Source organism: Accipiter gentilis, chromosome 34 (assembly GCF_929443795.1).
Source record: "Accipiter gentilis chromosome 34, bAccGen1.1, whole genome shotgun sequence".
In the NCBI taxonomy this organism is placed as follows: Eukaryota; Metazoa; Chordata; class Aves; order Accipitriformes; family Accipitridae; genus Astur; species Astur gentilis.
Window position 1 is genome coordinate 15,646,389 of NC_064913.1, and position 15,666 is coordinate 15,662,054.

The 15,666-nt window shown below is 39.1% G+C and overlaps 1 protein-coding gene across 6 annotated transcripts in view; it reads left to right on the forward strand.

The window, feature by feature from the left end:
- ANO4 (anoctamin 4) overlaps positions 1 to 15,666 on the forward strand; it is a 190,320-nt gene that overhangs the window by 93,839 nt on the left and 80,815 nt on the right. For all 6 annotated transcript variants that reach the window (XM_049792352.1, XM_049792354.1, XM_049792356.1 and 3 more), the window contains one exon: positions 424 to 582. In XM_049792352.1, the coding sequence (XP_049648309.1) occupies positions 424 to 582 (159 nt within the window). The remainder of the gene's footprint in view (positions 1 to 423; positions 583 to 15,666) is intronic.

The window sequence follows — 15,666 nt, forward strand, 5'->3', positions numbered from 1 at the left end:
CTCATGTCGTTGTTTATTCTTCTCACATGTACGAAGACATTCTACTATACTAAGTTCTTAATTTTAAATTTACACTTCAGTAACACTATTCTCTGCTTTATTTTATATGTAAGAAGTTATTCCTAATTTTATGGAGGGTGGTGGGGGAGGAAGGTTGGCTCGTGTTCTCTATTTTCTCCTATCCCATGCCTATATGAGCGAACCTCTGCCTAAGAAGACCTCCTGGTTTTGAAGTGGGTAAGTCTGTGCTCCTTTCAGGCGACCTCAGAGGCACTGTATGTAAAGCACCTAAAAACTTGAACAGCATGTTCCGATTCCTTATCTTTCCTGTTGAGTGTTACTGAAAACTGATGATGCAGACAGTAATACAGCAATTACCAAGGAAAATTAACATTACTGAAATATTTGACTTTCTCTTTACAGGAAGTACCTGATAAGAACAAAACCAATGGACTATATTTTAGAGATGGGAAATGTCGGATTGACTACATCCTGGTGTATAGAAAATCCAATCCACAGACAGAAAAGAGGGAAGTATTTGAGAGAAACATAAGAGCAGAAGGAATTCAAATGGAAAAAGAGGTAAGAGACCTTCCTTGAAAAAAACTTTCAACGTTTAAAGCTGCGTACAATCTGAGGGTATGAGTTTTGTTTACTATGAAACCCCTTTACTCTGTTTTAGCAGTGGAAAAATGCTTTTAAGCATGCCTAAATATAGGCTATTTATTGCCAAAGCGGCAGGAAAGCATAGCCTAAAGGAAAATTCAGACACATGGATTGAAGGCCAAAACAGGCCATTACAGTCATCTTTTTCAACCTTATGCACAAATAGGCCACAGAATTTCATCCACTGTGCTGTGCAAGAGAGAAATCAAGTGCTGGGTTTGGATGGCCTAAATTCTAACTTCTAAATTCTGCTGAGTGTAATCCACATTTCTGCACCTGCATTTCCTTTTAGCTACCTGGTCCACTCTTTGCTGAGGCTCTTGGTACTCTTTCCAGAGACCTAACTAGACCTCTGCCTTTCTGTTCGTGTCAGCTTGGGCATAGGGACTTGAGCGGTATTTTGGTAGTTTGAAAGCAGCCTAAAGGCTCTCCTTCTGTCTTAATCCTAAACATTGAAATAATTGGACTGTACATATGAATCATTTATAGCAATGTTATTTCCAACACAATGTCCTCAAACAGTAGATCTTTTCGGGATAAGAGTGTAAAAATGAACGTAAAGGGTCTAAGAAGGTATTGATGTGATAGGTTGCAGAAGCAAGGCTTAGAGACTATCTCTCTTTTGCTTAGGCTATGTTCTTTCTTAAACTGTCGTTAACTCTGCTTAAACAGGGCTTAAGTCTCATTTCTGTGCAGAATAGATATTGCTGAATATTTAGCTTTACGTGTGCATGTTTAATTCACACTCATGCTAATATACGTTGTCATGCTGCCACTGATGGAACGGGTAGAGGAATTTTCAGGTTACAGGCTTTGGTCAATTATGTAGGTGCTGTACATTATCTCCTTTTCTTTCACTGAATTCCTGGTACATGTGTAGATATTCTGCCTGTGTACTTGAAAGGTGCAATTCTTTGTAGAATACTAAGGAGGAAAAAAATGGAAGATATTTCTCCCCAGAATGTGGAAAATGTTTCCTTTCTTTAAATGTTTTTGAATGAACCAGGGGTACTGCTGGATAGAAGTGTATAAGAGCATATCACTGGTTACATCAACCAGTTACCATAAACTATTCCTTGAGATAACCTGGAAGTTAGCATCTTTAGTGCTGCAGCAGTTGATAGATGTTTTCAGTGGCAGCCATTGTTCATTTATTACATGTTCCCTGTACACATACCACTGCCTGTAGGAGTTGTAACCCAACATCCAAGAACACGAGGGTGTTGCTGCAGCTCTTCAGCTTCACATCCTAGAATTCTGCGCTGCTTTCACCAGGACAGATGCTGAAGAAGTCTCTGAAGTTTGGGCAGTGTAGAAGATGAACACGGAATGAATCCTCCCTATTGATACATCTGCCCAATGGTTTCGAACCAGTCTTTTCTTACTTCATGATTTTTGTAGATTTACTGTGCTAAGGTCAGCAGTGAAAGCTATGCTATAGCTTTATATTTTAGGTATTACAAAACTTACTGCAACATTCTGCACAGAAAACTTTTTAAAATTGATGATTTAAGTGCTTACTATAGAGATTTCTTATGGCTTTCAAGCCCATTTATTTGGACCTTGGTGCCGAGGCTGCATGAATGTTCTGGCCATTTGATTATTCATTTCAGTTTCTATTATGCTACTGATATGCAGTTTTATGTCTTATTAATCTCATTTGGCCTTGGTGTGACTTCTTGCCAGCATCAGTAATTGTACGTTTTCTGAACTCAGAATGATCAAAATGAGGTTGTGTTACTTGACTCAGGCTAATGTTTTTAAAATCTAGGTTAGCAATCTTTTTTAACATATGACTCTGACCTAAAATTAAACCCCAGCATGTATATTTTATGATCATGTTAGTTTCCAAATTGAATTATAATCCTGAAGGAAATAAGTACATTCTTGGTACACTCCCTCCCCCTCCCTGCAGAGTAACAACTGTGCTGTATAAGACTTAGGTTTAAACTAAGCAGTGTGATCGGTTAATGCCTATATTATTTCTCTTTATTTTTACTTTTCCTTTTGCTGAGACTACGCATCATTCTGAGGTTCAATTCTGGAAGACTTTTTAACAGCAGGTCTGTTTTCTAGTTGTTCACATATAATATATTGCTTCCACTGGGAATAGTTTGCTCCCAGATAAAACGAGAGAGTTGTCTGTGACTTTGGCTGGAGAACTCATAGAGAGGCAACAGGCCATAACTGCTGGACTGAAAGAGACTTTTTACCTTCTATGAATTTTGTGGGGTTGTAGGTTCATTCTCGTTGGACTGCTGGCTGTTTATATATTGACATTTGATTGTGTCAGTCCTGTCTTTTTAATGTGAAATTAGTGGCAGAGTGGAAAACTTACAGAGCTGTTCACGCTGCAGTTTGAAAACCATATTACTCAGTAGCACTGCAGCGAGAGAAGAATGCGCTGCGGTGGCTCGCTGACAAGTGTAGCACAGCAAAATACCCGGGAAGTGATGAGTGCAGGGGACAAAGCGTTCACTTAACAGCATGAAATGAGAAAGTGAATCTGAAATGAATTCATAAACGCTCAGATAACTTCAGGCACAATGTCAAGATCATGTCGCTGAGAAAGGTCTGAACAGGTATGTGTTTCTGACTCTAGAAAAAGGTGATAACGTTTTGCAGATATTCCCCAATGAATTCACATTCGCCTTCTTCAGCTACACCACACCACTCTCCCATGGAAGTTCTGCCAGGTCTGGTGCTCTGTATATCCAGTAGTAAACAATGAGGGGATCCCAGACCAAGGAACTGATCACTGAATTAGTGAAGGTATGGAAAACAGCTCTAAGAGTGGATGCTAATCTAGTAGAACAGCATAAATCACTTTCTGAGCCTTCTCCCTGCTTTTCAGTGTATATTGGGTCTAGATGGGATGACTGTGTTGTCCCGGTCCAACATGGATCACATCTAACACGTGATCATATGCATAGGAGCTCTGGGTAAGTGAATTGAAAATACAGGTCACTCCTGGAAAAGAGATTGTTTTGTTGTCAGCCAGCTATAAAATTTCCTGTATTGATTTATCCTTTTTTACAATGTCTCACACATGAGAAAAATACCTATGAGATCCTGGCTCTGGGATTCTTGATGACTCTACTGTTTTCATTTTTTAATACTTTTTGAAACAGACTTACAACTGCGCTAAACTAATTCATAAAGAGTAGTTCTACTATTAAACGTACTTGATACATTTTGCTTAATGATTGTGTCCAAAGTTTTTAATTTATAATTTGTAAGTTGATTTGATACAGTTTACTTGAAAAGGCATTTGACTTGTCAGTAGAAATTGATAGATAGAAATGTAGTAAAGGGGAACTAATCACATAAGTAGTGAAAGTAGTATTTGGGCCCTTATTTTATCTCTTTTGCATATTTATGTATACTAATGTTTCAGTATAAAAGCAGTGAACTGCTTTAAAGCAATAGCATTCCTTACTGCCTTAAAAAGCAGGTCTCCTCACAGCTACTGGATGTGGAATATGTTTCAGGAACTGGTTTCAGATATTTTACCAAGAGCACTCAATCCATGTGCGCTTCTGCCTGTACATTGATCTTTGCATCTCCCAGACAAAAGATGTTAGTGTAGTGTACTAGTGCCGTTTTCAGGAACATTCCAAATTGTGTGGGTTTTGTGTTACATGCCCGATTAAAAATTTAAACGTTGCCACCATAAGTGTCAAGCTGTCACCAGGGCATCTCTAATTGCATTCACTCCCTGCCTCAAGCAGCAGCTGACATTTCTGGGGCAACATCTGGCAGCTGATACGCAGCTGGTGTGTACAATAGGCAGTAGAAAGATACAATGGGTGTTCTCTGGAGAAAACCCCAAAAGACAGGGAAGAAAAGCGCAGTATAAGCTTCACTTTTGTTGTATGAAGAAATATCTACTAGCAGGTGTAAGCTGAGTCTGAAAGTTATGTTAAGCTGAGTCTGAAAGTTAAGTTTAGAGATCTTTTTCAGTAGTCGATGCAGTATAATTGCAGGATACAATTATTTCATGACTTTTCAAGTTTGCAGGCAGATGTAGATAGGTTCATGGTGAGGTAGCAGGAGTTCCACAAAGCAGTTTCTCTTAATGTGGCTGTAACTTTGCACTAATGGGACAGGACTTAAGAGGCTAGCAATATGTATTCAGACAGAGACTTGCATTTAGCACAGCTTGGAGCCTGGTTTAAAATGATGAATGTTGAGAGAAATTACAGATGACAGAAAGAGCTCACAATATAGTATCTCTGTGGGTTTTGGCTCATCCCTGAGTGTAAAACCAAAATAGACTTATGACCATGTCAAAGTGAGGTAAAAGTTAGAAAGAATGAGTATGAAAAACCCAAGAACTTCAAAGATGGAAACTTTAAATATAGTTGTGCTCAGAAAATGATGATGTGAAAGAGATGTTGTAATCAACAGCTATTGCTCTTGAGCATAGTCAAATACTATCATCTTTCTTTCTGGCAAAAATGACATCTACTTTTTGTTGTTGTTGTTAGTACTGCAGAGCCAAAACAGACTGATCTGCTTTTTTCTGGTTTGTGCGTCATCACTGCAATTGTTCATGAGACTCCTGTTACATAAAAACGTTATCGTTGATTGTGATTCATGGGCAGAAAAGAATTAAGCTGACTTCCAGACCCCAAGTGGCGTTTGCAGATCTGAGTGAGGAAAGGTGTTTTATGTACTTTGGTTCTCTGAGAAGCAGTGCACAATAAAATCTCAGTGCCTTTGGAGTTGACTCTATAAGTTTCCTTTTCAGTTATGTCTTCAGTTTATTCAGTTATTGAAAGAACTTGGTGGTGTGGTGGCCAGGAGCAAGCTGCAGGTCGCCTGGGGGATCTTCTCCTGGCTGCTTGTTTTCCTTGGTGCTCGTGTCCTTTCCCCGTCATGTTGAGCTTACTCTGCACATAGCAAAACCCCCTATCCACTACAGAAAAGGGTGGCTACGGAAAGCTTCCACCACCAAAATTGTATCTGCTGTTCTTCGAGCTTTTTTTTACAGAGTGAAAGTGAGGAGTCCTCCACCTGAGGAGGAAGGAGCGGCAGAGACAAGGTGGGATGAACTGACCCCAGCCCCATTCCCGTCCCCCTGCGCCGCTGGGGAAGGAGGTGGAGAATTCAGGAGTGAAGTTAAGCCCAGGAAGAAGGGAGGGGGGGCAGGTGTTTTAAGGTTTGCTTTTATTTCTCCTTCTCCTACTCTGATTTGATTGGTAGTAAATTAAACTCATTTCCCCAAGTGGAGTCTGTTTTGCCCATGACAGTAATTGGTGAGTGATCTCTCCCTGTCCTTATCTTGACCCACAAGTTTTTCATTATATTTTCTCTCCCCTGTCCAGCTGAGGAGGGGAGCAATAGAGCGGCTTCGGTGGGCACCTGCGTCCAGGCAGGATCAACCCACCGCAGGTGTAGTACAATGGTAATCTACTATTGTAACAAATATCAAGCATTGGGTAGCTTTCACGCACTCCAGTAAGTTGTTTCAGTCTCTCACTTTTCTGATCCTATTATTCAATATGTAAATATCTATAGCTAATGAACTTACAGTACAAATTATGCAGCGTGCAAAAGCTGTGGTTTCACGAGCAGCATAATATCCCATTATTAGCAGGTGCAGTTTTTTATTTAATGTTTAGGCACTGTGTCTGATTGCATCCACAAATCATGGATGGAGACATCAAAGTGACATAAACTATGCCTGGAAAAAGGGAACCAGACTGAAATCCAAGCCCACCACATGTATTATAAGTGAAAGTGCTTCCAGCTATTTAATTTTAAACATTGGGCTGTTCATTTCATCCATGTTCAGCCAGAGCAAGTTAAAAATCAACTGGTCTTCCAAAGATTTATTGTTAGTTTATTATCTAATGCAAATAGCAAGTGGAGTCTCTTTTCAGCAGTGTTTTGCAGACAAATGTATAGGTCCTAGAACAGTGTTGTTTTCCAGAGAGCACTCTGTACCAAAAAGCAGTGTCGCTAAACGGTGGAGGAGTTTCCAGCTGCCTGGGCTTCTGAGTGAAAATGTTTAGATTTCAGATACTATGTCCATTGTACAGCACAGTGGCAGTTTAGAAGAGACATTTGAGGAGGTTCATGGAAGTCTGGATGGGTAGAGTCTGAACTCAAATTTCAGTGTGCAGTTTTTGGAAGTAACCTTCTTGATTGTCTGAGGGAACCCAGAAACAAGTACGTTTCTGGGTTGACAAATTCCAGCCTTTAACAGGACTTTGTAAAGCTAGTAAACTAAGAAACTGTTGCTGAAAAATTGATCTACATTTGAAAAAAGTATGGCTTTTTCATGGAGTATGGAGATAATACAGAAAATATGTAGATAACTAAAAAGGGATAAAAAGGCCCCCGAGATATTTCTTTTCCTTCATGAATGTTGAGTAGGATTTTTTTGTCAAAGAGTTTCCTGTCATCGATCTTCACAAATCAGAATGTCAAAAACCTTTTGAAGGACACCAGGCTCACAGAAAAAAAGGACAGGCGATAGATTAAAAAAAAACGATGAAGGTTACATATGAGATGTCCCCTTTATGTCAAAAGTCACCTTTCCCGTTACAATAATTGGTCTTAAACTGCAATTATTTTTGAGATGTTGTTTGCCTGCCAGTGGCATCAGGAACAAGCGTAATGCACAAGGCTACAATCACTTAATGCACAGTGAGAGTTTTCATTGCCCAAAGGTGACATGACTGGTTTGCTGCAACACTCCCTGGCAGTACTGGCTTAATGAGCAGAAATCTAGAGCTGTCTGTAGGGAACAGGAAGACAGAGTATATAGAAACGCCAGCAGTACGTTTTATATTCTCATTTTGCTTTGATGATTTTGGTGTTGAGCTTGTTTTGAAAAGGCGGCGTTGTATTTACAGCATTATGCTTCTGAAGAAATAGTTACGGTGTCAAATGGCCGCAGCGCTGCCTTGGTCTGGGGGACGTTTGCATCCTCCTCTGCAGCACGAGGCGGTGTGGGGATGTCCTCCCTGGAAGCAGTCCCAGGAGGGAAGCGTGAATCCGAAAGGACAATTCCCTTCCTCAAACACTCTTGGCACAAGGTCTCCAGGCCCTCTTCTCGTCCTACTACTTTCTTTGTTATACCAGGTTAATTTGGTCACGGAGCAAGAGGAGCATTGGCACTGTGTGCCCTGGATTAACTGTATTATAATTATGGTAAGAGCCTTACAAATAGAGCTAGTCAAATTACCTCGGTGCTCAGACTTCATTGAAAAAGACGTTTCAGTTTATGGCTCTCTGGGCCCAAATTAAATGCAGCATTATCCACTGCATATTTACGTATTTGTTTCTTGCTGTTTGAGTGGTAATGAAGTGATGTTGTAAATGAAGTTTAATAAAGCCTGACCTGAGGGGAAAATGCTCCTGAGATAGCCACATCAGCTGAAATCTCTGTCAGCCAATTAGTTAGGTCCCCCTGTTTAAAGTCTTATCTGGTTTACAAAACTCTTTTCTGTGCACAAATATCTTTCATATCCTTATATGAAAGCTTTTAAAAGAATCTCCAAAAGTGCCTTTTAGGAAAAACAGTGTAAAGACCCTTTTCTTTCCTTTTGGAGGTCTTCATGGTACTGTACTTACTACCTTTCTTAGATACAGCTTGTTGTTGTTTCTGTTAATAGACTCAAATAGATTTTTCCATTTACAACAAATAAGACTGACTCCCCTTTCTGAAGTCTCCACTGTCAAGCACCAATAGAAGAACTTTGTGCTTACTTTTTTTAACAACCATCTTTTATACCTTTTTAAAATTCAAAACTTTCCACAAAGAAGAAAACCGCCACAGTGAAAATATAGATAGAAGAGCAAAAGAGACCTGTAAATCTGGAAACCATGACTCTATACTTTCTCTTGCAATATGCAAAATTCCTGTTATTTTTAATGACTGGCAGATCTGGAGGGATTTCCTCTTCATTTCCGATGTGTTTATTTGACCTTCTCCTTTCAGGTTAGTTTATAAATGTCATGTTTTGAAACACTGCCATTGTAGGCTAGTAATAGTGGTAGAATATTCAGGGATTTTCACATTCACATACTTCTATACATAAGAAGTAGGAGTATAGATTTTTCTTATATCTTTCTGTGTCTGTAATAACATATCTAATATTGGGTTTACACAATTTCCTTCTGTAGAAATTTAAGGATTTGAATTTAGGTATTAGATAGGTTTTAAAATTAAATTGGTTGGAAAATTATCTCCCATAATAAGCTGTTACAACCCATCAATCTAATTTTAGTGTATTCTTCTCACATTTTTAGTTTAATTGGCTTAGTTTCAGAAGCAGAAATTGTTTTTTGAAAGAAGTGTATCAGCAAGATTATTTGCTTGACTGGTATTTGCTGAATTCCAATGAATATATTTTTCTCCACTTTTAACGTTCTTCTCTTCTTTTTTTTTTTTTGTGAGGAAAACTGCATAAAGTCATCTTAATCAATCTACTAAAACCTCTTTTATTCAGGTCATTCCCTTTAAAATGGCTATTTAAATGAGACACTCATAACATTCTCATGATTCCACTAATTGTGCCAATCTGATTCACTCAATTACCAAACATCAATAAAAATAAATTTCTGTAATGTTAATTTTTCATTTCTTTAAAATAGAAGCTATAAAGAAGTTATCAGCTTTTAGGAGAAAGCTATTCAGACATGTTTACATGCACTGCTTTTTCTGACTTGTTAGTAATGCAGGCATATAGGGTAATTTTGGATATAGACTTCAATTTGATGGTCTGAAGAGGACTGAGCACCTCTGGAGTTATTCTTCTTGAGTGTACAGATAGGTCTGAAAGCCCCTCACCAACTAACACCAATCATGCTCCAGTTCAGGATCCTTCACATTATTTTGATTAGGGAGTGAAAAGCAAAAGGAAGATATTTTGTTGTTGCTGTTGCAATCCAGTTTGTTAAAAAGGACTGTATAAAGTTTCTGTGGAGACTGGAAGAATCCCATGAAAGGTACTTCATTTGCTCATAATACTGAGCACTTGTCAACTGGCCAAAAGGGTCTCTCTATAAAGGTTTTTCTTAGGATTGTTTTCTTCACCAGGTCCATTTCTTTAGAATTCTTCTCCTTCCAGTTTATGCACATGGACTAGGTAGGTAATGAAGTGACCATGTCTGAAGTTTGTTAGCAAATCAGAAAGCACTCTTGCCTAATCCAGAGGACTGGCTCTTTGCCTGCGCTTTTATAGAATCATAGGAGAATTTGGGTTGGAAAAGACCTCAGGAGGTCTGTAGTCCAACCTCCTGCTCAGAACAGGGTCAGCTATGAGATCAAGACTATGTTGCTCAAGACTTTCATGTGACTTTTTCCAGGGGCATACACCTATTCATTTTTTATGGGTTTTGTTTTTTGTTGTTGGGCTGCTTTTTTTTTTTGCCTTTTTTTTTTTTTTTTTTTTTTTAAGTATTTCCATTCCATAAAGGAGCCCAACTACTTTTTATATTTATCTTAAATGAAAGGCAAACATTACACTCAGTTTTCTTATGGGTTAGCCTAACCTCCAGTAATTCCAGTAACTCAGAGTTCTACTGCACTGCTCTTTATATGCTCTTCTCCACTCAAACTTCTCTTTCCATACCTAGACTTCTGTGCCTTTCGGTGCCTTTTAAGTTAATAATCAGATCTGTGACCTCATTTTGCGGGGAATGTGGAGAAGCTCAGGCTTCCTACCATCGTAGGAGTGTTGGTGGGAAGGCACATCTGAAGGTCATCTTCCTGAAGCAGAACTGTCACCAGCACTAGGTTAGGATGGCCATGGCTTTTTTTCTTCCGTATCTGTAGTTCAGTGCAGATTACAGCCTGGCCTCTCATCTCCAGAGTTCTTGAGTTTGTACTGTGATGAGTGCTATTGCTATTGGAAACTGGCTTTCTGAGACAGGAGTGGATTAAACAAATGGCCTAAAGCAGCAGTTGAGTGGATGGAAGCTGTGGTATGTAGAACATCCCAGGTCAGCAGTCTTGTGCAAATTTATGGATTTTATCGTTAGCTTCAAAAATTCACAGGGGAGAAGAATTCAAGTAATAAAATACAGAAAGTACTGACCAAAATCAAGAGGTCTTTTAAAGTGCAGAGGACACTAGTGGGAAGCCTTGTTATTTATAGATCTCTAATTCCCTACGTGTTCTCTGTGGACAGAAGGAATAAGGTGGGTTGGGGAAATGGATAGCAGGCAAGGCCTTGTAAAGTGTTCTGAATCAGTTGCTGTCGCTGTGGCATGTCCCAGGCAGGTAAGCACTGAACGAGAGCCACCCGTGAAGGTGCAGAAGTTGGGGTGGGTTGTGAGGAAGGTAACAGGAATCCAGGAAAAATAAGGTGGCTGTACGGCGGAGCCCCAAGAGGGCAAAGAACCATCGTACCGACTGTAGCTGTTGGCGGTGTAGATACCTGGCTGGGGAGGAACAAGCCCTTCTGGGCAGCAGTTCATCTCAATCTGAGGAAAATAGAATAAATGAATTGTACCCTGAAGGTGCCTGTTCCTCTTCATTGCAGACAGCTAAACATAGCTGCCCTGAATCACACCTGTGAGGTCTGCTCCTTGGGATAAGCCTTCAGGCAACTTCTCAGGATCAGTGGGCTTAGAGCCGCGACAGCGCCGGTGTTCTGGTACGAGTACAGCAGCCTGCCCGTGTCCAGCGGGGAAACCGGGTCAGATATACGGCACACGCCATATCTATAAACCACTAAAGATAAGCGGGTTGGTTTGTCCTGTACCCGAGTGACAGCTATGGACTTACCTGAGTGCATCTGAGGATTGCAGGATCAACCCCCGTACTGGTGGAGTAGAAAGCAAACAGTTGACAGAATTGTGACAATCGTAAAGTTCAGTTCTAAAACCCCCAAGCAGTGGAATAGATTAATGCTTCTGCAGATCTTCCATTAGTTGAAGTCTTCTGTTCTTTGCTGTTCTGTGAATTGATAAGTGCTTCCCATGACAATTTACATGTCCATCTTGGACTGGTTTTTGTCTATGTTGTGAAAGGAAGCAGAATTCACGTGTCTTACTAATGTGTTATTCCAGACAAAAGGTACAATGTACAAATGATGTGGGGAAGGTGAGCACATCAGAGTTTTGGGAAAGAGAGGGAGAAAGATGATGGTCAGAAAGCATTAAGAGGAAGCCAGTATCAAGATGTGGAGGCGTATCCACGTTAAATCATGGCAGACAAGTAAGAAAAGACCCCTTCTCACTGTATAACTCCCCCTATAAAAATCTGAGTATAAAATCTCTTTAGAAATAAAACATAAGCCCTTAGCATCTTGAAACAAATCTTTTGTATTTGGGGGGGGGGGGGGGTGACTTAGTAGAAGGCAGGGAAGGAGGAAGGCAAGGAATTAACAGTCATTAATATAGATTAGACTCAGCAAACAGTTTTAGCTGAGGAAAGAGGGAAACATTTTGAAATAGTGAAAACATTTCATTTAAACAGATTCAAAATTAAAAGCCTGGTATTAAAATGCCATGCTAGTTGATAAGAAAGGCTTAGCTTACAAAAGAGAAACCGGGCGGTGTGTGGGGGGGAAGACGACCAAATGTTTAGAACTGATTATATAATCCAGTAATACACCAAAACATGCTATTATGTGTGGACAGTATTTAAGCTTAAATCAAATCGAAATTTTTCAGATGTTTACCTACAGATTTTTAGAAATCTTGTTCAATTAGCTTCATTTTCATATTATTTATTCAGTTTGGTGTTGAAACAAAATGCATTTTTCTCTTAAACGGCATTACAGCTGATCACTGAAATGTTCACATAGGACTAACTACGCCTAGCTAGCAAAAGTCATTATTTGCTGATTCTGTTCTTAATTTATTTCATAGACTACCTCTAAGGCATCAAGGATATTTTCCATCAGATACTGTGTAACATAAAAGAAAACCTCATTTCCTAAACTCGTAGCTGGATTCCCGATGCAGAAATGAGCTGACAGCAGCCTTTGCAGCCAGGTCCACTGCGCAGGCATTTTACTTCCAGTGACTGCAGGAAGGTAAAATCAGATCAATAGCTTGGGACATGGTGTCAGGTCCACAGTTTGGTTCAGATCTCATCAGGTTATACATGGAAGCAAATGGATTACTTGCACTTACTTTTCTTATCCCATGTTCAGAGATTGTCACAGTCAGATCCCAAAAATTTGCAGTGGGATCATGAATATGTTTCAGGTTTTCTTCAATATCTAGAATTTTTATTGTCTAAAAAGTGCATATGGGGCTCTAAATGCCTGACAGGTGCAAAGCATGTTTCTACACTACATTTCTTGGACATACTAAGTGTTGTATTTTAAATATTTGATAGGAACTACAGACTGCACTGTATGAACAATGATAATTCCCTAAGTGGTGGTTTGTTGAGAAAGTGTTCTGCAATTTAGATAATTTTTTCCCATTGTCTAGTGATGTAACACTAATGGAATTTTCCCCCATTTTTAAAATATCTTTTCCAATATTCATTAGGGCCAGACTAATGTTTTGTTTTGAAGCAAATTCCTTTCAACAAAATGATTGAATTATAAGTTATACAGCCCTTGATGTATGATCCATATTGACTTTTTTTCAGAAATCATCTAATAGAATTACAATTTTCCTGTCAGGAAATCTTCATAATAGAAGAAAAAGTCTATTATGGACCATCTACAAAGTGTATAGCAAACCTGGCATTATTAAGTGAAGTGAGATTTTATCTTATTTTCCATTTCACGTTGTATTTTTACACTTGCCCATATAAGAGAATGAAACAGACTGCCGTAAACATACCAACTATATTAGTTCCAGAGGTATGGTAGGTAAGAATTTCAATTCCACTCCAAAGTTTTACACTGAATAAAAGTGTCCAAGTAGTACTATAGAGCTAAAAAACACTTTGGTGACTTTTGTTCCACCTTTGGACTGTGAATTCTCTGCTGCAGCTCTTAGAGGCACAGCCCCTCTATGGAAAGTGGGCAAAATAAAAAATTCTAGAAATTTTTACAAGTATTGTTATTTCTGTCAATAGATAACAAAGACATTTGCACTTTCCTAAGCTGAAGAAATCTGCCTTTTGCTATCTGGGGACTTCTTAAAAAGAATGCGTATTTCTTCATCTCTAGAGAAAGAGAATATTGTCTATTAAGCAAAGATCTTCATTGCAGTTGGTTTCCGTGGTGCAAGTGAATTTGGAGAGGGGGATTCCTTGCCGGTATATATGTTACTTGAGACCTTAGCTTTACAGCATCATCGGGATCTCAAATTTCAATATTATACAGCAAGTAATTTTAGGATCAGTTCCATCACTTCACAACATGTGCAATCAGATCAAAACTAACATTACCTTATTTGGTGGTGATACTGGTCTTTAAGCAAAAGAAGACTCGTTTGTTCCCTGTAATTCCTCTCATTTAATCTTCATGTAAGAGCTCTGAACTAGGAGAGCAAATCATCTTTGTCCTCTGTCACATTTGTCTGAACCATTAAAATATTGAGCTCCATCTGGTGCTGCTTTGCTCTTCTGTGTCATACAGGACGTGTTTTCATCCAGCACCTTATGTCGGTAGGCACACTGGGAATAGCAATAATTGATCGATAGAAGAGCTCGTGTTTAGGTGTCTGCCTTGTCAGTACATTGTGCCATGTATGGATGTTGCTCTATTACAACAAATTAGAACAGTCCAAAGAAAAATCATAATTTGCCCTTGTCATACATTGACCTTGTTTCATTTAAAGCACATCTAGCAAATGAAAGGATTCATACAGAGGTTCACAAAGGATCTAGCATTCTTCCTTCTTAGTTTAGAGATATTATTAGGTCTTTCAATTTCATCTCGTCTCCAGTTAGATTCTAATTAGTCTACCTTTGCTCAAAAAGCTTTTATTTTTCTTCTGTTTCTGATGTATATTTTTTAACCTCAGATGATCTAGTTATATACATAAGTCTGTGAGCTTAGCTGAGTAGAGACAGATGAAAAATCGTGTTAGACCATCACTTACCAGGAGTTTCCTCTCTGCACTAGACCGAAATATTTCTTTTCATGATCAGCCTGAAACTGTGACTTGGTGAAGCCAGCACATTCAGATGAATTTGCCTTTATCTCCTGTTGCTTTGCGTCTAATTTTTTGTGGGAAGTCTTACACAGCAAGAGTACGGTGGGGATTTGGAAAAAGGTAAATCTATGTAATTATATTAATCTGAACTGCGAGCTGAATGGTTGTAATCAAGCCTATTCTCACCATCATATTTTGCTTTGGAAAGCACTTCTCTGTCATGTAGCAATGGTGTCGGGGTTGATAGTCACATAAGTATTTCTTGTCTGTCTTGATTATATAAGCTGAGAAACAAGACTCTGAAGAGGGAGTTGAACAACCAAATAGCTTCATCTTGCTGGAGCATAGGCAGGTGGTCGGAACCGGGGCTGCTGCACACACTTCTGCGTCCACATGGATGTCAGCGGTGGCCTTTCTGTCCAGAGATGCTGTGGTGCCCAGAGAGGTTGTGAGGTCTCCATCCGTGACACCACACTAGTTGTCCCCACTTTGAGCAGGGGTTTGGACTAGATAACCTCTGGATGTTCTTTCCAACCTCTATTATTCTATGATGCTATGATAAGCAGCTTGTTCGGTTCCTCTAGGTTATTTGTATGCACAAGCTATAATAAGCCTGCCTGCACGTTTTGGGTGCTTGATTGATTATTAAGTTCATGAAATTAACTGTTGGTCAAAAAATAAATTGCCTTTTTCTTTGCCAAAGTGATGTTTCTCCAATAAGCCTTTAAAAGCACACATGAATATTTAATAGACAATTCATTAAATGTAAGTATTTTCTACTTCAAAAAATGATTAATGAGACATAAATCTGTACTGGGAAAATATTGTTTTTATATTTTACACTTGGCATAAATCACAAAGGAAGCTGCCTGATAAAATGTAGTTCAATTGTACGATGTATTTTTAATGGCCTGTGATGCCAAAAGTAAAATATCGTACATAAGAGACCTTTTTTGACCCATAGTACAG